This window comes from Diachasma alloeum, unplaced genomic scaffold (assembly GCF_001412515.2).
Source record: "Diachasma alloeum isolate Michigan unplaced genomic scaffold, Dall2.0 Dall_scaffold_00181, whole genome shotgun sequence".
Taxonomy (NCBI): domain Eukaryota; kingdom Metazoa; phylum Arthropoda; class Insecta; order Hymenoptera; family Braconidae; genus Diachasma; species Diachasma alloeum.
The window spans coordinates 596899-621383 of NW_021680347.1; the positions used below are offsets into that span (position 1 = coordinate 596899).

Here is a 24485-nt window from a genome sequence, read left to right on the forward strand (position 1 = left end):
AACCTTCTCCGCTTGTTGGATAAAAATGTCAAGCCTCCGCATACATGCATCTCCCCTCCACCCTCCCGTGAAATGTCGATTTTCGAGATTAAAAAAAAAACAATAATTGCATTTTTTATTTCAATAACGCATGAGTAAATAGGGATATGAACGCAGATTTAATATAGGCCCATAGAATTACGGGGACCGGCAAGGATTTGGAAAGTCTGAATGCAAGTCCTGCTTACACCTAACAAGTGCTGAAGTGGGACATAACCAGAGGTAGAAAGGTCTCGGAAGCACTTGCGAAGAGGCTTCCCAAGACCTATCCAGTTCTGAACGGAGAGACCTAAGTAGAATTTGTCAGGTCCAATTATTCGACTCGGGACACTAAGAGAAAAATCGATATAATATCACAAAAATCATTTCTTGAGCGAAAAACATCGCATACATATTGGATCAATTTACGGTAGGTTTCAGACAAGAAATCAGTGCTCTTCGGGCTAAGGAAGAAGTTCCTGAATGAAAAGGTGATAGCTTTTTTCGAAATGAGATAATATTCTTTAAAAGACAAGAATAGTTTAACAGAAGGAAAAGAAGATATTGCTTCCCTTTGAACTCAAAGCGATTGAGCGTAAGCGACGGATATTTTTTTAATATCTGGAGGTTTTGCTCTGCATAAACTCTCTATTCATTCAATATGAAAGTCTCTGATTCATGACTCACTGAATCGAAGCTTTTAATATTTTTAGTGATTTTCTCACCGTCCGACACGAAAAATCCGATTTCTTGTAGCAGAAAATTCTCACTTTATCATAAAATGTTCATGTTCAAGTCATGAACACTTCACCGAAATCTGACATTGTCTGGCACATTATTCGGAATTCTTATCCCAAAAAATTTATCCTCAAGAGATGAGATATTTGGCGCAAGAAATTGGTTTTGTGATATTATGACGATATTTCTCTCAGTACACGCGAGGCATCTATGCCTATAGGTCAAACGGGGGTTATATATCCCCGAATTTGATTTTTCCATCTTATGAGAAAACGGTTTTTACGATATTCTTATACACGGAGAGAAAGTTTTTAGAAAAATTCAAGTGCTAGTACGGGAGAAGAGGCGCAAAGTGACGGTCAGGAAAAAATTCCAGTACCGGCACTGGAAATTTTATTGGGGAAATTATTCCCCGTATTTCTGTGAAAATTCCACAGAAATCTCCAGAAATTTTACCAGAAATACCAAGAAATTTGACCTTAACAGCACAGAATTTTTCACAGCCGGTGGATTGTAATTTTTTCCAGTACGCGCACTAGAATTTTTCTAGAAAATTTCTCCCCGTGTAGTACATTAGAGTACAAGGGCACAAATTTCGTTTTCGACGAATGTGAAATTTACCAGCAGAGTCGAAGGCTGTGAGGCTCTGAGGTCTGTACTCACATTCGTTGAAAACGAAGTTTATGTCCGAGTGATGTATAATATTTTATGTCACACCGTGCAGAAGTCGAGTTTGAAGCACGCCGCGCGTGATTGTCATAACTAAAACCTAATCAGGCTCGCCTCGGAATAACTCGATTGCAGAGATACAACTTTGAAAAAATTAATGCTTCTGTCAAGTAAATAAATATTTGGCAAAAATAATTTTTTTCTCAGTGTACGTTGCAAACTGCAGTATGCAATGTAATGTAATCGTTTTCTTCCCAACATTCCATTATTTTCCTGGAAATTTCCAGAAAATTGGAGGAATCTCCACAAAATTCTGGAACTTCCTGTGGTGGATCCCTTTGTATGCAACTTAGCGCTGTGATTTATAGCCTATGTTAAAGCGCGGACCGTATACTAATTAGCCCTTCACATACGAGGCTCCTGTGTTACCAAGCGTATTACACGCTTAATGCCTCTCAAATTGGATCATTCACTGAAAGGAAAAACCATTTCTAGGATCAATTCCCAGTGATGCCGCAAAAGACTTCACGAGACATCACGAGACAATACTTTGGAAGGATTGTCTCGGTCTCGTGAAGACGGAAATTTTTGGTCTCGTCTCAGCCTCGAAATACGCAGTATCGACTCTTCTCGTGATGACTCTGAGTCAATTTATCTCATCTCGGTTCCAGTTTTTCGCCTGTTTTATATATAGAAGTCCGAGACGAGACAAACTGAGACAAAAATCGAGATTTTACATTAAAAAATACGAAAAACTTGCGACCGAAATGGGATAAATTGACCCGGAGTTATCACAAGAGGAGTCAATACTGCGTATTTCGAGACTGAGCCGAGACCAAAGATTTCCATGTTCATTGAGATCGAGACGATCTTCAAAGTATTGTCTCGTGAAGTCTCTCACGGGACACTGAGAGAAAAATTTCCTAATACGTAGACGATATTTACTTGAGAGAAATAAATTACTTTCAATGGTTTAAATCTCAGAATGTTCGCGGTTCACGGAACTCGAATAAATTCTCATTTATCACTATCGTTGCGCATTATATCATGCATATATTACATATCGAAATATTGCAACTGCATAACAAAAAATTATGAAAACAATACATACTTAAAGATTGATTATTCTTCTACGCGATTTAAATGAGTTCATTTGCGACAAAATCATACTTGAGTACAAGAATATTTCAAAGCATGAGACCTTTCTCGCACCACTTGAGTGGAGATGTCTGGACAAATTAAACGATTGAAGAAAAATTACTTGTCTCAAGAAAATATGTTTCAGATATTGGAAATTTTTTTTCTCAGTGTATCACTATGAATTCCGTTCTTGTCACAATCTTTTCCTCGATTGGATGCCGAAAATGTTCAAAGGATTGAGGCAAGTTGAACCATGCTTGCGACAATAATGGATAATTTTCCGAACAGCTCATTGAAGTTTGCTATCATCAATGATCAAGACAGTAGAAAACTTGTTAAACCTAGACTGCCCTGAGAGAAAAATCTGAAGTTCGATTTACCATAAGAAAATAGTTGAGGCATTTTGGTGAACGATGCGATTTTTTTTGTATGCGGCACATAACATTATAGTAACTTCACAAGTGTAATTTTTGGAAATCAAAATGCAGTTAAACTAACCAAAGTTCAAAAGTAACCATGACAAATCTATCGTGAGGAGAACTATAAAATAGTTGCAATGACTAAATTCCATTGTAGTAATTACTTCTCCGGCCATAGTTACCGTAACCCATGAAAAATTGTTGAGGACTTTTTGACTATAATTCGACGGTGATGGGATATAGTCAGAAGAATTATATTTTTCTCTCAGTGTGGTCACCTCATGAGGGGAACGCCGTAAGGCATCGTTTTTCTTTAATTGTCGTTGGCTGGCTAATGGGAAAAATAACAAAAAAATGAATTTTTCAATTGAAGTGTCTTGCAAATTACAGTATTTTTAGAACACCGTAATTCCCGAAATTCTAAATAAATGGATCGTAAATTCTTTATATCGCGTGACAATAACGAGCTGTATTCATTCACTTCATGTACAAGAAAGCACTTCGAAACGCGCCTCGATTTTTTCAAGTTCTGCTTTACAAATTCTGCATTTTTCATGTATAACGAATAGTTCATTTTACTCAACTCTCTACTGCGTACCATCGCTCTAAAATAAATAACGCGTGGGTACCATTGTTTGGCCTGCAGTAACGCGCTTTCCTTTTCTGCGAGACGATGTATATAGATATCAATCACAAAAAGGAACACTGTGACAGTTCATTCACTATACGTACAGCTGACGTAGAAAAATCGATAACTGGAAATAAGATGAGTGATAGTTCAAGGTTTAGACACCGGTGGTTCAGATAACTGAGCAATAGAAATGTGAAAAATAGAGAGAGATTCAATGAGAGAATAAAATGATTCAATTTATCTTTCTCTCACACCGAATCCAATTCGCAATTTTCGCTGTATTCCCTCACGTCAGATCATGGAATTCATTCCTTCTCAATTTTTTTTACTAGCAGTTACGTCTATCACAAGTTCCAATATGAAAACTTTGTTGTTTTCTCAGGAGTATGTTAGTTCACTCCCGAATTGAGAAAGCGCTAGAAATCAATTCCACTCTACTATTGCCTTTTGAAGACTATCTCGGAATTGAGGGAAGTGGAATTTCCATATGGTTCTCATCAAAATTCTGCTATCTTCCTCGGATTCAGAAATATTTATCAACAGGTCAATACTGAACGGAATAAGCTTACTTCACCATTTCCCTACTGAATTATTCATTCCGATGATTACTCACATGAGTTTTTATCATTTGAAAAAAGGTACGCCAGGACTCCCTGGAGCACCGGGAGAAAATGGTCGACCCGCTGAGAAAGGAGATAAAGGAGATTTCGGTCCAGAGGGGAAGCAAGGCCCTCCAGGACCTCCGGGACCACCTAGCGTTGCTAGTGGAGGATCGAACGGGAGTGGAACAGGTTTATCTTTTAAATTTGAATGATCAATTTCACAAAGAAGGAAAAGGAAATCACACGGAGAAAAACATTTTAGGGAAAGTTCCATGGAAAAATCGTAAAAATTACACAGAGAAAAAAAACAAAGACCAATTCTTCAAACTATACCAAAGACTTACTAAAAGCCATTTCGGAATCCTGTGATGGCAATAATTTGATAAGTTTTGAAATGTTCAAAGACCATTCACATGAAGATTTAGTTATTCACACTTAGAGAAATGTTCAGTAAAAATTACGGAACTCACAGTTCGCTCACCGATTACAGAATCGACTCGGAGAATTTAAGTGACGGTATCGTAATTTTTCATAGACGATTCAGGCAAACATTACGGAACGCTCTGGAAAAATTCCGTAATTTTAGATGAAAATTACGTGAGAGTTCCGTAAAATTTCCTACAATCACATTTCGCTCCGGAATTACGGAAGAGATACATAATTTTTATTGAGTATTTCTCTCCGTGCCCCCGATTAGATGCCTTCGTTTTCTTCTTCTTATTTTTCAATTTCAATTTTACAAAGAACCTAAAAAAATCACCATAGCGGGTCGTGGATTTTGTGCTGTAATTTGCAAAAAATAAGCCGACATTTATGACTTCTTGTGACTGAGGGGATCTAAAAAGTCCAAAAAACATGTAACGTAATATATAAATGACCCCAGAAACTAGAAACTATTGTATAATAGAACAAGTTTTCTGTGTCGTTAATGATGTACAACAATCGAAGTTATTAAAATCTCTTCGCTAACTCAAAACCTCATTCACACTTCATTAAATAGGAAAAATTCTCAAAAAAATGACCTAGTAATGGAAAGTTATATCCAGGGAAAATGAGAATTTTCCAGGCGATGAGTTTGGGAAGGGAAAAATATTGTCGTCCACTAATTTTAATTGGAAATTTTGTGATCAGCATTTAAACAACCCATTATCATCAAAGCTATAAGTTTTCATATTTCTATTCTAGCATATTTCTTTAACGAATTCCCTCTCAATTGATGGTGATTAGGTAACGGAGAGAAAGGAGAGAGGGGTGAGCAGGGTCCACGTGGTTACAAAGGTGATCTCGGTACCAAGGGTGAGAAGGGGGATAAAGGTGATAGTGGACCATCTGGTCTGCCAGGAATAAATGGTGTACAGGTACAAACTCACAGTAATGAACGACTTCATTAGTGATTGTTTTCAATTCAATTATCGGTGTTGTACACACAGTAGTCGCTACATCGCCTTTAAGTTTTTTTCTGAAAAAATATTCGATGGCATCGCGCGTGAAAAAAGTTTATGGAAAAACCTGGCGAATTACCGAGACCAATTTTATTGAATTTTTATTGAATTTCTATTGGAAATTCTATTAATTTTTCGTCGATTCTGCTGGAAAGTTCCACAGATTCTATGCGAGTTTTTTTAAAGAGAAATATTCAGTTAATATAATCAATTGTGTAATAGTAAAAATTCCAGCGCTCGACGAGAGCGTCGATTGTTTTCAATTCTTGGAATATCTTCCTTCCGTCGACCACGCAATAGCCCGGATGGTGGATTCTATCATTCTAAGACGGTCAATTTTCCTCTCCCCCCCTCTTTTTCAGAATGAATATACGTGAAGCAGAATTATTGATGGTAATTTTTAAGGATGATAAAGAAGATTAAATATGGTTTTTTACTTCGGTTCTTCAAAAAATCTCCCTCTCCCTCGTCCTCTTCCGCGAATATTCATTTTGGAAGGGCGTGCGGGAGAATATTTTTTCAACCGACAAAGTAAAAATTCGTGTTTATCTGCCTAAATTATACTCGTGTTAATTGAAAATTTAACTTTTATGCTACCATTTTCTACTAATTTTGTCAGCCGTATTTTTTCATCCAGCACGTCGTAGTTTTCCATTTGGCCTAAAAGTTATTATGTTAAATAATAAATTTTCAAGTGTGGCGGGCTATAGTCCTGCATCCTATTTCTCATATTAAGGTGTTTCGTGCGAAAAAAATAAATAATGACATTCATGTGGAATTCATATAGAATATTTATAATCACAACTGAATTATCTATCGATTTTCCTATAATTTTTTCAGATTTCCTTCTCAAATTACTAACGATTGAAATCGCTTCTTATACATGGGGTCTTATGGAGATGTTTCTGTTTAGCACGAAACTCCATTACCATCTGAGCGGATAATATGGTTTCATGTTAAACAGAAAAATCTCCATAAGAGCCCATGTATAAGAAGCGATTTTAATCGTTAATAACTTGAAAAGGAAATCTGGAAAAATTATAGGAAAATTCATAGATAATTCAATTGTGATTATAAACATATGAATTCCAGATGAATATCATTATTTACCTTTTTCGCACAAAGCACCTTAAGAAATACTATGTTCCCACAATAAAAAATAATTTTATATTCTTTCCGTATGGTAACATTCGAATTTCATTATAATAGGAATTAATGGATAATTGCAATGTATAATTAACTGTTGTCCCTTTGAAGATTTCAATGTGAATGAAACCATAAAAGAGCTACTCACTAATTGAAAATGAAAACAATAACATTCTGAGTACAAGAATACATTCCAGTGGTAAAGTTGTAAAGCTAAGTCAACTTACCTTCCAGCTTTGTTTTCAAGAATTATCTCTGAACGTAAGAGAGACGACAAAATTTTCCTTAAAACCTTTCCATAGCGCTCATTCTTCTCCACAATAAAGGTTCTTATGAAGATTCTGCTACCTCCCTCAGTTTCTGAGATATTCTGCATGGAAAACTGATGTTGCGGTGAAATTGATTTAAATGGTTTCACCACTTTATGGTTTGACTTCGCGAGATAATATTCTCGAATATTCCTCTTGAACCGTTTATTGAATGGGTACTAATTCACTCAAAGAAAATTTTTCATTATAACTATAAAAGTTTTCACGAGTGCCAATAAGTTAGTGCACGCAATCTAGCATTTCTCTCGCGCCTCCACTATCGGTGCTATAACTACTTCAGTACTTCAGTATTTGAAGTGATCGATTATATCAGTGATAGTAACAGCTTTGAATTTGTGAGTATAGGGTCCCCAGGGTGATAAAGGAGAGCCTGGAAAAGATGGTTCCGGTGGAGTGCCAGGAACACCAGGATCTAAAGGAGATCGGGGCGAAAGAGGACCACCAGGTGCCACGACAATTGCTGGTTCTGGCGATTACGTTACGATCAAAGGGGAAAAAGGTGCTGAAGGAAAGAGAGGTAGACGAGGTAGGCCAGGACCAATGGGACCACCAGGAAAATCTGGAAATGCCGGTGAAATAGGCCTCCCCGGATGGCCGGTAATAATTTTATCTTTAATACATTCGAAATGAAACTAGGTCGTGCGAATGAAAAATTATATCAATATTCAATTTCAATTTCATTGCATCACTAAAAGAACAATTCACACAAGGTTCGTATCGGAAATTTTCAAATATCACTGAGATTTTATGATTGAATGCAATATTAAATTTTCAGGGACGCCCTGGAACGCCTGGCATTCCCGGTAGTCCAGGACCAGTTGGACCGAAAGGTGATAAAGGTGAAGGCTGCCTAGTGAACGGGTGTAGCAGTGCAAATGGAGTAAGTACACACATTCCGTATGTAGGAGAAGAAAATTTCATGCATTTTTCGCTTCCGACGGTTCTTAGAGGCAATAAAGGGATATGATTCCGATTCTTTGTAAAGGAGCAATGATGTTTCAGGAAAGTGAACTCCCCAACTCTTTATTTCACTATATTGCAAATTGGACTAATGTATCTTGATTTTCCTAACGAACTTGCTTCTCTGAATTACTCATGAACGACTTGAGTGAGTTCTCCACAATTTCTTAGGACCATATCCCGAGTCGAATAATTGGACCTGACAAGTTCTACTTGGGTCTTTCCGTTCAGAACTGGATAGGTCTTGGGAAGCCTCTTCCCAAGTGCTTCCGAGACCTTTCTACCACTGGTTATGTCCCATTTCAGCACTCGTTAGGTGTAAGCAGGACTTGTATTCAGAATTTCCAAATCCTTGCCGGTCCCCGTAATTCTATGGACCTATATTAAATCCGGGTTCATATCCCTGTTTACGCATGCGTTATTGCAATAGAAAATGCAATTATTGTTTTTTTTTTTCAATCTCGAAAATCGACATTTCACGAGAGAGTGGAGGGGAGACGCATGTATGCGGAGGATTGAAAAATACCCAACAAGGGGAGAAGGTTGCAGAATATATTCTAGCCACTCTTGTCCCTTCGCTTACATGCAGTGTCTGAATAAAAAATGAAATTTTTAACAAATCTGACCCTTGTTCCAAGTGAAAACGAAAATTTTTTATTTCGACATTTCTGGCGCCTCCGAGGGTGTCATTGGCATTAGAGAAGTCAATGAATACGGAATCATGCTTCACTTGGCGAAAAAATTCGATTTTGGCGAAAGTCGACTTTTCCCCCTGAAAAAATCCAAGATCTAACACATTGGCCCCCGGTGAAAACATTTTTTTTTCAGTTTTCACTTTTTCCACATACTTTTGAGAGTTCTGAATAGCCCGTCGCTTAAAGAGATGGAATCAACGTTCACCCGGCTAAACAATTCGATTTTGGTGAAAGTCGACTTTCCCCCGGGAAAAACGGAAAATTAGACCCTTTGAAAATCTAAAAAAAAAAACTTTTTCATTTTTCACTTATTCCACATACTTTTGAGAGTTCTGAATAGCTCGTCGCTTAAAGAGATGGAATCAACGTTCACCCGGCTAAAAAAATCTATTTTGGCGAAAGTCGACTTTCCCCTTGGAAAAATCCAAGATCTGACACGTTGGCCTCCGGTGAAAAAATTTTTTTTTTAGTTTTCACTTTTTCCATATACTTTTGAGAGTTCTGAATAGCCCGTCCCTTAAATAGTTGGAATCAACGTTCACCCGGCTAAAAAATTTGATTTGGGCGAAAGTCGACTTTCCCTCTGGAAAAACCGAAAATCTGACCCTTTAGCTCCGGATGAAAACAAATTTTTTCAGTTTTCCCTTTTTCCACATACGTTTGACAGTTCTGAATAGCTCGTCGCTTAAATAGTTGGAATCAATGTCCACCCGGCTAAAAAAAATCGATTTTGGCGATAGTCGACTTTCCCCTTGGAAGAACAGAAAATCTGACCCTTTGGCTCCGGGTTAAAAAAAAAATTATTTCGGCATTTGTCGCACCTCCGGGGTTTCATTGGCATCAGAATCGTTAGAAAATACAGAATCAACCTTCACTTGGCGAAAAAAATTCAATTTTGGCGCAAATTGACTTTCACCCTGACCCTTGATCCACGTGAAAATGAAATTTTTTTTTCGTCTTTTCTGTCACCTCCGAGGGTTTCATTGGCATCAGGGGGTCAATAAATACAGAATCAACGCTCACTATTTTTTATTTAAACACCGCCTGCAAACGGGGAGATGAGGGTGGCTCAAATATATTCTGCAACCCTGTCTCCTCGTTGCCTACAAATTTCAACCCTCTGCATACATGCCTTCCCCTCCATCCCCTCGTGAAATCCCGCGGTCTCGGTAGCTCAGAGGAGGACTTCTCAGGACCGAAAAAACTGAGGATTCAAAAGGTCTCCGGAAAAGTACGTCGCAGAACTGATTAGGACTCACCAGGTTAATCTAGGTCTGGAGAGATCTTGAAAGACCTGTGTACGTCCAATCAGAACTAAATCCTCGACTCGGGATAATTCGATACGCGAAGCAAAAAAAAGAAAAAATGCTATGAAAAGAACTTAATGATTGCAATCTAAAACGTAATCGTAATTCTGTTTCATAAGAATTGTTTTCTGCGCCAATTTTCAGGACGTACTAGTAGAAATTAAAATTTCTTTGCATTGGACAATTGTCAACCAAAACTTATATAAAAGGAAATAAAAGGAAATATTCGTCTTTTGTCTCACAGTTTTTACTGGATTTCCGTAAGAATTTCTCGAAGTAAGGATTTTGCCACACGATCACGCGAGTTGTAACGTAATTTCTCCTACAGTTTTTTCTCCATGTAGCAATACAGTAGAGGCTCCGTATAAGATACCTCTCTATAAGATACCTAGCGCTCCCAGCGGTCGAGGGCTACCCCACTCTCGGCACCTTTATCGCCTCCTGAATGTTTATGTTCCGTGGACTTCTTATAAGATACCTATGGCCCCGGTCATTATTCAACGGGAAGAGAGTAGTTATAAAGATGAAACGGAGTTAAGGGTCAAACGGGAGGGACGAACGAAGTGATCATGAAGGTCTAATGACCTTACGGGGGGTCACACCACTTTTTTCAAATAATGGAAATATACATCGATTTTTTGTTCACTTTTGCCATCGAAAAATCGTAATTTTTCGTCTGTGATTATTCTCGAGTCCACCAACAATCCCCCGACATCAGCTGCCATTCTATCACGCGGGGCTACGTTTAGAGAGAAAAAGGAACGCGGGCGATATAAATTAAAAACAATGAACACACATGAATTGTAAAAATGAAAATTTCATTGAATTCGGGCGCAACGAGCGAGGTATCTTATTTGAAACCCGCTAATCCCTATTTTTCTCCTCTCTACGGGCGCGCGTACTGGGGGCATAGGGGTTCCCCCAACATGGCCCAAAATTATTTTAACAATAGGGGTTCCCGGAATTCCACTATCCTACTTTCCCTAAGGTATTTTATACGAAGCCTCTACTGTAATCCACTACAATTCAATTGTCATTAGTTCCCATTCAATGAGTCGTAATGTATTCAAAGAATGCTATCATTAGGGACTTATATAACAAATTTCGGGTACGATTATACGATTCTTGCTCGACAAACTACAACTGATGTGACAATACGGATGAGGTTTTAATGCATCAACTTGAAGTGTCGTGGGAGCCCGATTATGTCCGAGCTAGGGAGTTCCAGGGAAAAGTTTGTGGGTGCTTGGAAAGAAGGTCTCAGATATGATAGTCCTATGACTTACCAAAACCAGACGTCTCCGAATTCATCGTAACTCACAAGAGTTTATAAGGTTAATGTCCCAGTGCCAGATCCTATCTCAATCAGTGACACGTTATTTAATCCTGGTAAAAATAGTCCTAGAGAGGATAATCTTACTCAAATTAATCATGATAATATAATATTAACCATAATAGTCCTAATCAACATAGTCCTACGGAATACAAAATATTTAGTATAGACTTTAATCCTCAGTTACCTTCGGTTTTTGAAGAATTATTCCAGTTTTTTAAAATTAAAAATAAAACTGCAAAAACAAAAAAAATGAGACTGCATATTAAATATTTTGACGGCGCGGGAAATAATAATCATCTACAAATTTTAGTTCCAATCAAGGAAAAAGTGATGGAAAAAAATAATATAGAAAAAACGTGGGGTGTGTTGTACTCGTCAGGGATCGAAGGGTTAATGTGTTCATTTTGTTGTTCAGTTTGAATTGGTGGCAACATTTTTATTATTTACTTTTCACATTTCTATATGCGTGTATTCGCTAATTATTGGTATGGCAGAAAGATCTATTTCCACGGAATTGATTTTGTTGTCAAAAATCGTAGGATTTAGATGCCCCGAAAGTTAATTCATTGGCTAAAAAGAACTTTTTTTCTCAGCAAATATTGGTTCTTATAAATCATTGAGCCATATCTTAGTAAAGTAATCTTACTCTATATAATTTGAGATGTCCGTTTCTCCGGAAATTCATGGAAGCTCAAGAAAGGTCCAGAACGGTACAAATTCGCGAATCGTAGTAGAAACGTCTCCAATTTTTCGATGCAAAGTGTTCCAAAAGATTCTAGAATGGTCTAGAAATCTTTAGGCATTTCGTGATTGATCTGGATGCTAACGCTTCGAAAAATCATGGAAGATTCTACAAAGCTGTGAAGAACTCCAGACCGATACAGCAGTTTTTTGCGAGGGAATTGTTGTATGAATTTGATCTTTATTTTACCGTAAAATTACGTGAAAATTATCTTACGAATCGGAAGTTTCACGCATGTTTCAGGTAATTATATAAATTTGAGATGTCCGTTTCTCTGAGAAATCATGGAACGTTCTAGAAAGTTATAGAGCGGTCCAGGCCGGTACAGAATCTTCTAGAAAATTTGAGTCATTGGGAAAATCTTGCAGGATTATTCATTCTCCATGAAAATGATTGGAAGTTCTAAAAAATTGCAGAAAGATCCAGAGCTCCACAGAATCTTTCGGTGAATTCGGCAATCGTCTAGAAAGCTCTCCATTTTTCCAAGCTTTGATCATTCTTTCTAGCATATCCCAAACCATTCTGAAACCGCATAAAAATTTATAAATACTTCTCAATTGATTTGAGAGCTTACCTGCAAGACCCTTCTATAATATTTCAGAATATTCTAGAATTTTCTAGCATTTGTCGTCTAATTGTTCATTCAATTAGCGACAACAATTGGGCCGCCGTAAGGCGGGCCACTAAACACACTGTCTATTTAATATTGTGAACAAATACTCAAGTTTTTTCCCAAATAGTGTTCGCGTTCGACGGCAAATCCCACACTTATTTACCTCAGATGCATTTCGTCCTTAAAAACGCGACCAGATCGCGATCAAGTAAATCTATGAATTAATAGGAACATTAATGACAATTCATCATAAATGACACTCAGTTGCAGACGGATAATATTGGGAATGAAAATATTCGGCGAGGATTCTGTCGTCGAGATAACGCATCGTTGGACATGCGAATAGATATGAATCTTTGAGAGCATTGTAAAATTTATCTCCCTATGACATATTTCCTGTGTCGAACTCAATCGATACAGTTTTTCAATCTTTCCCAGATAAAAGGAGACAAGGGAGCTGATGGATTCCCCGGCTCTCCCGGCAGAGACGGACAGAGAGGACCTCCAGGACCACCCGGACCACCCGGCATATCACTCATCGGGCAGAAAGGCGAGCCGGGTATCGGACGTAGTCACATGTTTGGAGACAGAGACTACTACGGCTCTCGCCAAGGTGTGTATTAAATAATTCTAGCAATCAAAAAAGTTTATAGTCTGTCCCAGTCAATTTTCCCTCCCCCTTATCTTCCAAGATATAATACTAAAACTTCCACCAAATTAATTACACGCTGCAAGGAGCACGAAGTAGTCTCGATGAGCTCAAAGTTATTCGAGAGCTCAAGCAATTGAAAGAATTGAAAGAACACTTAGGTAACCATGAATGTGCAACAAGAATAAACACAATTATTCGTGAACAATCGTTTAAGACACTGAACTAATTTTAGGCGCTGGTACAGCATCAAGTAGAGGACCCACCGAAACGGCGACGAAAATCGTACCTGGAGCTGTGACATTCCAAAATACCGAGGCAATGACGAAGGTAATTGAGAGCAACGGGAGACACTGTGAAAACTTTTGACTGGAATCTCCCGTACACTTGTCGAAAATTTTCATCGAGTGACAGTTCCACTGAAATTTCAATGAATTTTTGAATAGTCACCAATTGATGAAAAAAATTAATGAAAACCGTAGATTTCATTTCAATTATTCCATGAAAATCTATAGAAATCAGGAGAATTTGGATGAATAACTTTCTCTAGTATTGAAATTTTACAGTCGAAAAATACAACTTTTTATTTAATCCAGATAAATATATTCTCGAATTCGCTGTTCAATACGCGACAACTTCTATACTGATGACCGAAAAATTATGAACTAAAATTTAATGATTATCTTGAGCTTTCGCCAAATAGTTGTTCAATTACAGTATTCCTTAATACAAATTTTTCTTCAATTTTTAAGACCACGAGATCGGCCGCGCGTGCTGCGCAAGCGCCTTCTCATCTCTTCACGTAGGGGCGCTTCCGTTTCAGTCTTATGCTTACGCTTATTCGAGATATTTCGAGATCGATTTCCTTTCTCCTTTTTAAGATAGGATAGGATCGGTGATTGCCGGAAATTCGTTACTAACAAGTCAGTAATTCACTGAATCGAAATTTCGTTTGCACCATTCGACAAAAGAAAAAAATAGAGTATATTTGGTAAAAAATTCAGAATTTTTGATAAAAATTATCTCGATAAATGAGAGGTTTGAATATGCATCCTACATCGAATTCAGCTCCGCAATATTTATGTATTGAAACAAGCAGAAGTTCGAGCCTGTCCGAAAGAAAACATGTGACCGTTACTTTTTACGTTATTAGTCTCTTTCTTTTTTTATTAGTACCAATTCCATTGGTAGTAAGCTTCCGAAGGGATCCGTAGCAATTCCCTATCGTTGCGACAGGCATACAACAGTAACCACATGCTACGGGGTGTCCACAGGAAAATATTCAACCTTGTAATGAAAAATATTTATACAAAAGGTGTAATATCTACGAAACTGCTCGGCCGGTTACGCCCATCCAAAATACCAACCTTTAGTATTATAGGAGCTAGAACCATACCAAATTTCAACGTGCAATCTCCTTTTTTTCTCAAGTTATCGTGCGTACAAGATTTTTCATGAAAACCGGAAAAACGGCAATATCTCCAAATTGTGTGTTAAAGAGTCTATATTCTGATTAACCTACATAGAGGCCATCGAAACGAGTATTAAAAAAAAATTGAAATCGGTGCAGTAGTTTTTGAGATATTGAGGAAAAACGAAATTTAAACAAGTCGTTATATCTCAGGAACTACTGAAGCTGTCGGGCTGAAACAGCGCGCCAAAGTTGAGCTCAGTAATAGCTACAATGAGCCAAAATTTCAGATTTTTATCTACAAATTTCACCGTATTTAGGTTGAATTTTCTAAAAATTAATCACCAAAAACCCAAGTTGTCGAATACATACATACAGACATGATCCTAAAAACATCATTTCTTTACGTTTCATAACATTCTCGATCATATGCACTCAAAATTAGAAAATCGAAAAATCGGTCAAAAACAAGGCTTCCATTCGGAAGCACAAACCATTTCATTAGAAAGTATACATGATTATATTCTCCACAGATGTCGAGTGTTAGTCCAGTTGGTACTTTGGCCTACATAATTGATGAAGAAGCATTACTCGTTAGAGTCAATCATGGATGGCAGTACATCCCAGTAAGCTCATCAGTGCCGAATGCATTACAAATCATAATCTATCCATTACACTCGAATAACTGAAAATATTTTCAGCTCGGATCTCTCTTGCCGATAACAACACCACCGCCACCACCAACTACAGTGCTACCCCCCGCCAATCCACCCTTCGAGGCTTCGAATCTAATCAATCAAATACCCATGAAGGCCGATGGCACCGGGGTAAGCTTCCAATAATTTATCTCCAACCTCTTAAGTTAGAATAAATCCGATATTATCGGATTTTTATTACTCAATTATTACTTTAATAATGAAACACTTGATCGATTCCAAATTATTACGCTACCAGTGGTATCCGAAAATGGTGAGAGATTTAATGGAGTTGAATTGATGTTTCAATAAAAATTTCAAACGATAGATGAAAAGTAGTGTTACGATCAATAACCGAAAATATTATTTTCAGTTGCGAATGGCTGCTCTTAATGAACCAATAACCGGTGATATGCATGGCGTGAGAGGAGCGGATTACGCGTGTTATCGACAAGCCAGACGTGCAGGCTTAAGGGGAACTTTCCGGGCATTCCTAAGTTCGAGAGTACAAAATGTCGATAGTATAGTTAGATTAGGTGACAGGGATCTGCCAATAGTTAATATCAAAGGAGATGTGCTATTTAACTCGTGGAAGGAGATGTTCAATGGGCATGGTGCATACTTCTCACAAAATCCAAGAATTTACAGTTTCAACGGTAAAAACATATTGACGGATTTGGCATGGTGAGTTTTTACGCTTCTTTTCTCCTTCTTTCCAAATCTATTTTTACGATTTCAATTGACGTTTGAAATAAATTGAAGGGACACGGAATGTGGACAAATGTTTTATCGTCGAATCGAACCTTCTTGTTTCTAACTTTTCGTTTTTCTTTTTCTTTTTTTTTTTCTTCTGTTTTGTCAGGCCGGAAAAGATTGTTTGGCACGGTTCCCACAAACTCGGTGACCGTGCAATGGACACTTACTGCGATGCATGGCACTCTGGAAACTCTGATCGCTATGGATTGGGATCACCCATCACCGGTGGTAGACTCTTGGAGCAAGTACGTTACTCATGCGACAACAAATTTGCACTGCTGTGTATAGAAGTTACCAGTGAATCAGCAAGAAGACGCAGAAGCATTCATGACAATATCAGTAACAACGATAATGCTGATTTATCCGAACAGGAGTATCAGAGTTATCTCGATGAAATTATCAATAACTAATTTAAATATTTATATTAATTTTATATGATATTTAAATATAGGAGCTACGATGTCCAAAGTTCAAAACAGTACCACGATAGATTTTCTTTTTTTGGTATCTTCAATCATTCTGCCAAATTCATGACGTATGAAGATAAGTGAAATGGGGAGTTGAATTATTTGTTGAGAATTTTGAGACATTGGAAAGGCAGTATAATGCCACAATCATCAAGCAAGCTGAATTTAAAATATATAACGTCTCCATGACATACTCATTGGGAATTATTCAAAATAGCACAAATTTCGTCAACTTCACTGTCATAATTAACGATGTACGTCTGGAATACAGATAATATGGAGGATTTTATACTCCAATGAGATTGAATAATTAATTCCGAAGAGGATGCCATAATCTTCTCAATTGTCGTTGAAAAACGAACGGTCTCGGTATTGATTTCAGAATAACATACAGATGTTCATTCATCTGTTGTCAAAGTAATGAATCCTCGAAAGGTTGAATAATTAATTGTGATTAATTGTGCAGTTTCGCCATTGTAGAACGGTCTGTCCTCATGAGAAGCTAGTATATCAGGAGGAAAATTCAAATATATCTCGAATATTACATTTTGAAATATGTATCTCGGATTTGGACGCTGATTTCACGTATCTTATTGCCAGCTGAAGTTAAAAAAACGTAATTGAAAAAACTGAACCAATTATTTATGAACGAAAATACTTTAGGAATTATCTATGCATGAGTCTGATGGAATAAGGGATGAATCAATCTCATGTCCTTTCCATCCTTCCGTGTTTTCCTAAGGGTGTTAATCCATTCTCTGAAAGTCAAACTTTTTCATATTCGCGAAAAACTGACATTTTTTAAACTTATAGGGAAACATGTAAACCCAACATTTCTGATAATCAAGAAAAATGAGTTATAGTAGCTTTGGCGAAATCGAATAAACAATTTTGTTCTTCTACACGGGCTTCTATAGGATATCTTTTCAAGTTAGTGCCCACGTGTTTTTCAATTGCCATTTTATTTTACATAGCCTTGGAGTCTTCAAAAATTATGATTGTACAGTCAAAAAAACGTTGAAAAAACCTGAACATTTTCAACGAGGGCTCCTCCCTATTGGGTTTATTTCCCATATTGGGGATTGAACCCAATAGGGAGGAAATTGCAAATCAATAATTTACACTATCTAATGGCTATTCAGTCGTCATTTGTCTCAGTAGCCAATGTCTGTCCGATCGTTAGTTGCCATGATAACTTATCCATTTACAATTCCTCTCTATCAGACTTATTTCCTTTATCAACACTCCGTTGCTCGCGAAAAAGTTACGGACGTCGTTGGTCGCGCCGTAAGTGCCGCATCGCACCAGCATAAATCGACATTATGATAAATTTGAAAGATCTAGGAAAAATCTTGAAAAAATCAAGAGTCATCTACATCGTATACTTGAAGAAGTCCCGTAAGATTTTTTATATTCAGTGTTACCCTTAATTATATATTCAAGCCCAAAAGTTGCCATGATTTTCTGAAAATTCGCCTTAAACACGGTACATGGCCCCAAGTTTCGGAATCAAAATTTGAAAATTCAACTACTTATGATATTTTTGGCGGACATTTTCAGTGATAGGGCTTCTAGACACTTCTAAATGAGATGTCAAATTTTCTCAATTTTCTTCTGAGGCTTTACTGCAGTGTAATTTAAAAAATCGGAAAAAGTGCGGCCCGGCGCTCATAGCGCGACCAACAGAGTGTTAAAAATGCTCTTTGAAAATGTTCAGTTTTTTTTCTACTTTTTTTTTATTGTGCAATTATATTTTTAAGGACCCCTGCGTGATGTTAAAATCCAGTGGAAATTGTGATATTTTTTAGATTATCAAGATGGAAAAACAATCGAGATAACGTTCGAAAGATAATCCATCCGGGCCTTGATGATTTACCTGTTGGAATGTTTCAAAAATACAGATCAATGTGAAAGAAATAATTGAAAAAAAAAATGGCAGAGCAGAAAAATATTTCAAATATAAGCGTCCATATAATCTCATGGCAATTTCTGTATTAGGTGGATATTATCTATTTCATTTGTGAAAAATCAATTTGGGTTGATCGATTGGAATTTTCATCAAAATGAAGAAGATAACTGTAGCTATGAGTTGAAAAAAAAAAAAATCCCTTTTAGTGTCTCAGGCTCTGGATAAACATCCGAGATGAAAGGATCCAGCTTGCAAAGTGTTTTCTCAGATTTTTCTTTTGAGATACGTGTTCCTCATTAGGTTACAAGAAGTTCTCCAGAGAATTTTGTAAGTTCTCAAAATGTTCGAGACAACGAAATGAATACTTCAACATCTCGCCATTTCACACAAACAATAATTGAAAAATTATATCAATGTTGTTACTTTTCGAACAAATGTCCTACTAGGAAATTATCGAAAAGACTGATAGCTTCAGAGGTAACTAGATGCGAATTGATTTACCATATCGACACCTAATCCATATCAACATGTGTTAATCTTAAAAATCTCCTTGACTAAAGATAAAAAAAAAACAGAGAAAATAATACCCAAAGTGAGACAACAGCGAATGATGAGAATACGTGTGCAAAAAAAACGTTCACATTTAGTCAATATTTATGAATATGTTCGTCAGTAAAGATAATAAATCATTCAATAAGTAATAAGCCTATCAATAAGAATGACCCAGTTAGTATCATCGTCCACGAACAGCCCAGAAAATGAATAATAAAGTGTGTGCAAGTGTGAAGGCTATGCTCTCGAATTACTGCCATTTTTCTTGCATAGTATAATTGACGTGAACAAGAGAATACTTCTCTCGAAACGTATAGGCTAGCAAATGAAGTAATAATCGTAACAGAGAATGTTGAATTCCTCTTTGATACTATATATTCCGTGGTATCCGTGCGCCAATGAATTACTGATGTATTTTATTCATAATTACAAAAATTCCCCCCCCCCACCAAAAGTCGAATCTAAGTCAACGTCTGTAACATTGAAAATGTAATACTCAATTCCAGAATAATTGACTCCTGAAAGCACCGATCAGAATCATAAACAAAGTATACAGCCCATATTTCTTGAATCACGTAATTGGATTGCGACATCTGGAAAGCTTATTGGCTAAATTTTTTAGAAAACCCCGAAAAGTGTGTGCAATGATGATTTACTTAGTATCATTTGCACCAGACGAAAAACCACTTCCAGAGAGTTTGATTTGTATACTTTATTATTGAATTTCTCAATAAAAAAAAACAACAGAAAGCTATGGGATTACCAATTTATTCCTGCTACTTTGTACTTGAGAGACCCTTTTTGATGATTAATGAAAGTTTTTGTGAGGTTTTAGTCGTTCTTGTGCTTCAATACGGCCACAGCTTTCTCAAAGTTTAATCCCTCCAGAATGTACACGAGGTTCTCCACAGAGGCATCTTCATCCGCTTCCGCCCAGATTTGCAGCATTGTCTTGCATTGTTCATACTGAGTTGGCTTCCCTTGGAAGAATTCAATCTGAGGACAAATAATTAAGTACTGTGAAACTTTTCCAATAAACTCACTTCAATATTTCTCATTGAACTTAAACGGTAATTTGAAAAAAAAAAACTATAAATATATAATCAATATACCTCTCCACTGTCGTATCCCAATTTTGTTGCTAACTTCTCCCAATCTTCTTTGAGTACTTCTGAAAGTTTCTCAATCATCTCCATACTGACTGGATTGAACTTTCTTGCTTTATTGTCAGTATTTTCAGCTTCAACAGTCTCCGACTCTTGTTTCAAAACGTCTTCATTAAACTCTTGATCATTGGCCTCTGGTGGTGTAGTTTCTTCAGCCTCCTGTTTGATATCAGACTGCTGAGGTCGATCTTTGGCAATTTTCTTAATCATCAGTTCCAGATACTCTGGTAACTTTGATATCGGACAGTTGCCATGGACGAAGAAATGGGGACTTCTTCTAGCCAGCAATCGCAATGCCCTCCATCCAAAATTACCATCATTAACTTTCTTATATTCATCCTCCACCATTGAATCTGGATCCAATTGCATAATAGCTTCCTCGAAGTAAGTCTCCAAAGATGGCAAAAAATCACGCTCCTTTGATTTACAAGCCTTTAAATTATTGGGACATAAATTCCACAATTTCGTGAGCTCAGGATTGCCCATGCAGAATTTTCCAGCCCTCTGTGCATCCCTCACAACATCCCCAATCCTTCTTCTTAATCTTTTGGGCTTTCTTGGCTCATCTCCATCTGCTGATTCTGGCGCTGGCCTCTTGAACTCAGGACAACCTTCGTTCTTCCACGAATTCCAGTGCTCCTCACGTTTTAGAATATTCTTCACCACCTCAGCGAATGCTGGACCATCTGGAGGTGTCTCAACAAGTAATGCATATACCTGATCAGTCGTTGATTTTACCCAGTCAACTTGATCTGGCTTCAACTCGTGGGTTTCAGATTTAAATTTAACTGTACTATTGAGATACTGAAAGAGAATGAGAAACTGAAGCAGCACGTATCTTCGAAAGTTGGAGTCGGATAATTGAAGTTCAAGCAACTTTTGATTTGTCAGGTATTTAGCAAAATAAGGGGTTTCTTTGTGGACTCCTTCGGTTGCAGTGTCTCCTTTAGTCTCTTTTACCCCAGTCGTCGGACAGGCACGTTGCTCTTCGAGTTTGAAAGAGGAGAAGGCAGACAGAACATTACCAGCATGAGCTGAGAAAATCTTCCAGTGGACTTTGTTGTAGCACTGATTTGGATTTCTGAAGAAATCTTGTAATGCCCAGAACTTTCTGTATAAATTGTAATCAATCTGTATCTTGCTGTCTTCTTTACCGTCCACTTCCATGGCCTCTGTCACGTCAGTTTCGGTTTTATCGGTGCCAAACTCAGTGTGATTATCGAGATTGAATTCACTGACGATATTGACGCCTGAACGCTCAGAGAAGGGGAAGAATTTAGCTAGGAAAAGGAGAATTCTCCCACAGAAAACTGTCTGCTGTGAGCGAGATAATCTACGTAATAGATCATTGCACATTCTCAGGAGATGATTCTTGCAGCCATTGAAGAATAAATCCTCCTTCCAAACAGTGACGTTATTCTCGACATAGGTGAATAACTGTTCACATTTGTCGAGTGTCATTGCGTCAAACATGTCACTCAGGAGCATGACTGGCATACTCGGCGAGGCTAGGTCAGTTCTGCACAGTTCAATTGTCAATGTCACGTAGGATTCGAGGGCTGCGACAGTTCCTGTAAGGTTTTCACTCAGTACTGAGAGGAGAGTATCTCTCAGGGCCTGATCCACTGCTGACTTTCTCTCTATCTCGTTTGTACATTCGGCAACACATTTTTCCTGGAATTCGGAGATGTCTGACGTCTTCAAACAGTCCGCCAAGTGATTCTGTAGGTAATTAAAGCTCACTTAATACATTTTCAATTAAATCATAGAAAAATATGCAAAACGTTTTTCTATTTACAATTCAGGAGCGAAGGGGGAAAACGGTTCAAGTCGATTTAGCCCTCAGCTGAGTTTTCGAGGAATATCTCTAAATCTACTGGAGATAACGATATTCTCGTAATGACCTTTCTTGTAGTGTGACTTGAGGGCTACAAAAAAGGTCATGACAAAAATTTTGCTATCCCCCTTAGATTTTGAGATATTCATTAAAAACTGGTCCATAGTCAAAATTCTTATTTAACTTGTGCCGTTTGACCGCTTCGCTACTGAATTCATGAATTTTTAGTGCAAGACATTATATTTATTTTTGATTTATTTTTGCTCCTGCGGGCGCAAAGTACACATTTCCCTCCCGTTTGCACTCACATACATGATGGTCAATTAATTTGTTCGAATATTTCATGCTCAATGAATAAATTGAGTTATCAATTCTTCATGATTTATATTGGAGGGATAGATTGAGTTATAGAACAACAAATAAGAAAATTGTTTAAATGAATCATTGTAATGCTCACTCATGAAACGGATTATTTTTCATAATTTAAATAAGTATGTCTAGATAATCAAAGCTTCAGGCAATTGCCGAATTAGAAATTTCCAGGGAATATTCATTTTGAGAATATCAGAATACAAACTTTTTAAAACTGAAAATTTAGGCAACTATTGTTTAGAATTTTTTGTCTATTCGTTACTGAATCTAATGTGATGTCCAATTTTCACAATCAGTTTGGGAATTTTTTCCAGGATGAAAATACTAATGATCGCCTAGCATGAAAAAATACATCTTATTGAATTTCCGAGATGAATAAGTTCGGTCTTAAATTGAATTGAAATTGCAATTGAAATTTCCAACATTGAAAATTACATTGTTTAATATTCTACACGTGGGGAATACATGAAATAAATTCCATAAAAATGAATATATTCGTGATATTTCACGACGATCAATAAAACGTTATGTGAATACTGAATTAAATATTTAGTATTCATATGACTAGGGCATTATTCTCACATTTTTCATAAACATCTTGGTCAATTTATTTGTTAGAATATTCCATATTGAATGAACAGATTCAGTTAAAAAACGATAGACAATAGAATCGTTGAAAAAACGTAAACTTATGAAAAATTTAGTTCCATTAACTGAAAATTTCTCTCTTTAATTCGCCTAATTCTTGATAATAAGTTTCTTAAGGAGTAACAGACGGCCACCGTTACCTCGAAATTTTCAAACAAATCTCCTGCTCAAAGTTATTAATATTTCTCCAACCCAAAGCAGAGTAATCTTCATCGCCTCGTGTAGATTAATGTTTCGATTTGTAAAAATATCGATAACATTCGTCAGGAAGTTTGTTAAAAAATTTGGAAAATTAGCAGAATTCTCTTACTCCTTAAGCAATCAAGGAAATAAAAACGCCGGTTAGCTAGATTAGCTATCGCCCTAACGAAACTCTTCATTTTCTTCCTATAATCGAATCATTTATATCCAAGGGAATGACGAAATATTATGCAGTGGAATATGTTCGTGATATTCAGATGATACTTGATGTTGAAGTTAATTACTGAATTTAGTTTGTTTGATAGGAATGTTTTCGTGAACATAACCTCCAAATGTGAGTATGGAAATAAATAACGCTGATGGATTGGAGAAGGCATTCACTTACACTGTAGTCTTTTCTTAATACTTCGAAGTTCGCCATTTGACTGCGGAACACTTTCTAGGCAATGAGCTTATTGCAGTTAATTAGTCTTTCCTTTTTTATTCAGGCTACAAACAATCATGAATCGAGAAGCACTCACACAAGTGTTCAAGTTGCCACCGAAGAGTCGTTCAATGTGGCAGTGAGAGAAAAGTGAGTTTCCATGATGCTGGGAGTTGGCGGTTCATTCAAACCCTAGCAATGAGGATGTTTAACTATTTTCCAACAATCTCATTTTCCCTGGAACGTGTGAAACCAAATTTCCTGATGATTGAGAAAAATTAGTTGCGAGAAAACAGCTTTGATAAAATGAAATGAATAAGTTTTTTGATTGGAAGCCGTGTTTTTCACCGATTTTTCGATTTTGCAATTTTGATTGCAAATTGTCTACAATATTATGAAACGCGAAGAAATCACGTTTTTAGGATCATGATTAATCTTTAGAACATTTAACGTAAATACGGTGAAATGCGCAGATAAAAATTTGAAATTTTGACGCATTGTAGCTATTATTGTGCTCAACTTTGGCGCGTTGGTTCAGCCCGGTCCATCCAGTAGTTCCTGAGATAAAAAACTTGTTTAAATTTCGTTTTTCTTCAATATCTCAAAAACTA

General features: G+C 37.0%; 2 protein-coding genes across 7 annotated transcripts in view; one reads left to right on the forward strand and one right to left on the reverse strand.

The window, feature by feature from the left end:
* LOC107045974 (collagen alpha-1(XXIII) chain) overlaps window positions 1-18135 on the forward strand; it is a 113556-nt gene extending 95421 nt beyond the window's left edge. For 2 of the 6 annotated variants that reach the window (XM_015268418.1, XM_015268407.1), the window contains 13 exons: window positions 4254-4406; window positions 5445-5575; window positions 7480-7731; window positions 7830-7844; window positions 7910-8014; window positions 13226-13400; window positions 13523-13597; window positions 13672-13766; window positions 15381-15473; window positions 15549-15674; window positions 15802-15816; window positions 15916-16226; window positions 16405-18135. In XM_015268418.1, the coding sequence (XP_015123904.1) occupies window positions 4254-4406; window positions 5445-5575; window positions 7480-7731; window positions 7830-7844; window positions 7910-8014; window positions 13226-13400; window positions 13523-13597; window positions 13672-13766; window positions 15381-15473; window positions 15549-15674; window positions 15802-15816; window positions 15916-16226; window positions 16405-16708 (1850 nt within the window). In that variant the 3' untranslated portion in view covers window positions 16709-18135. The remainder of the gene's footprint in view (window positions 1-4253; window positions 4407-5444; window positions 5576-7479; window positions 7732-7829; window positions 7845-7909; window positions 8015-13225; window positions 13401-13522; window positions 13598-13671; window positions 13767-15380; window positions 15474-15548; window positions 15675-15801; window positions 15817-15915; window positions 16227-16404) is intronic. The other 4 variants (XM_015268429.1, XM_015268404.1, XM_015268412.1 and 1 more) reach the window with 4 other exon arrangements.
* A 1783-nt stretch (window positions 18136-19918) lies between these two features.
* On the reverse strand, window positions 19919-23978 carry LOC107046029 (THO complex subunit 1). Its single transcript, XM_015268487.1, has 3 exons — window positions 23836-23978; window positions 20339-22114; window positions 19919-20222 (listed from the first exon to the last, which is right to left on the reverse strand). Exons 1-3 carry the CDS (start codon window positions 23869-23871, stop codon window positions 20058-20060), a joined length of 1977 nt encoding a protein of 658 aa, XP_015123973.1. The 5' UTR covers window positions 23872-23978; the 3' UTR covers window positions 19919-20057.
* Window positions 23979-24485: the final 507 nt, after the last annotated feature.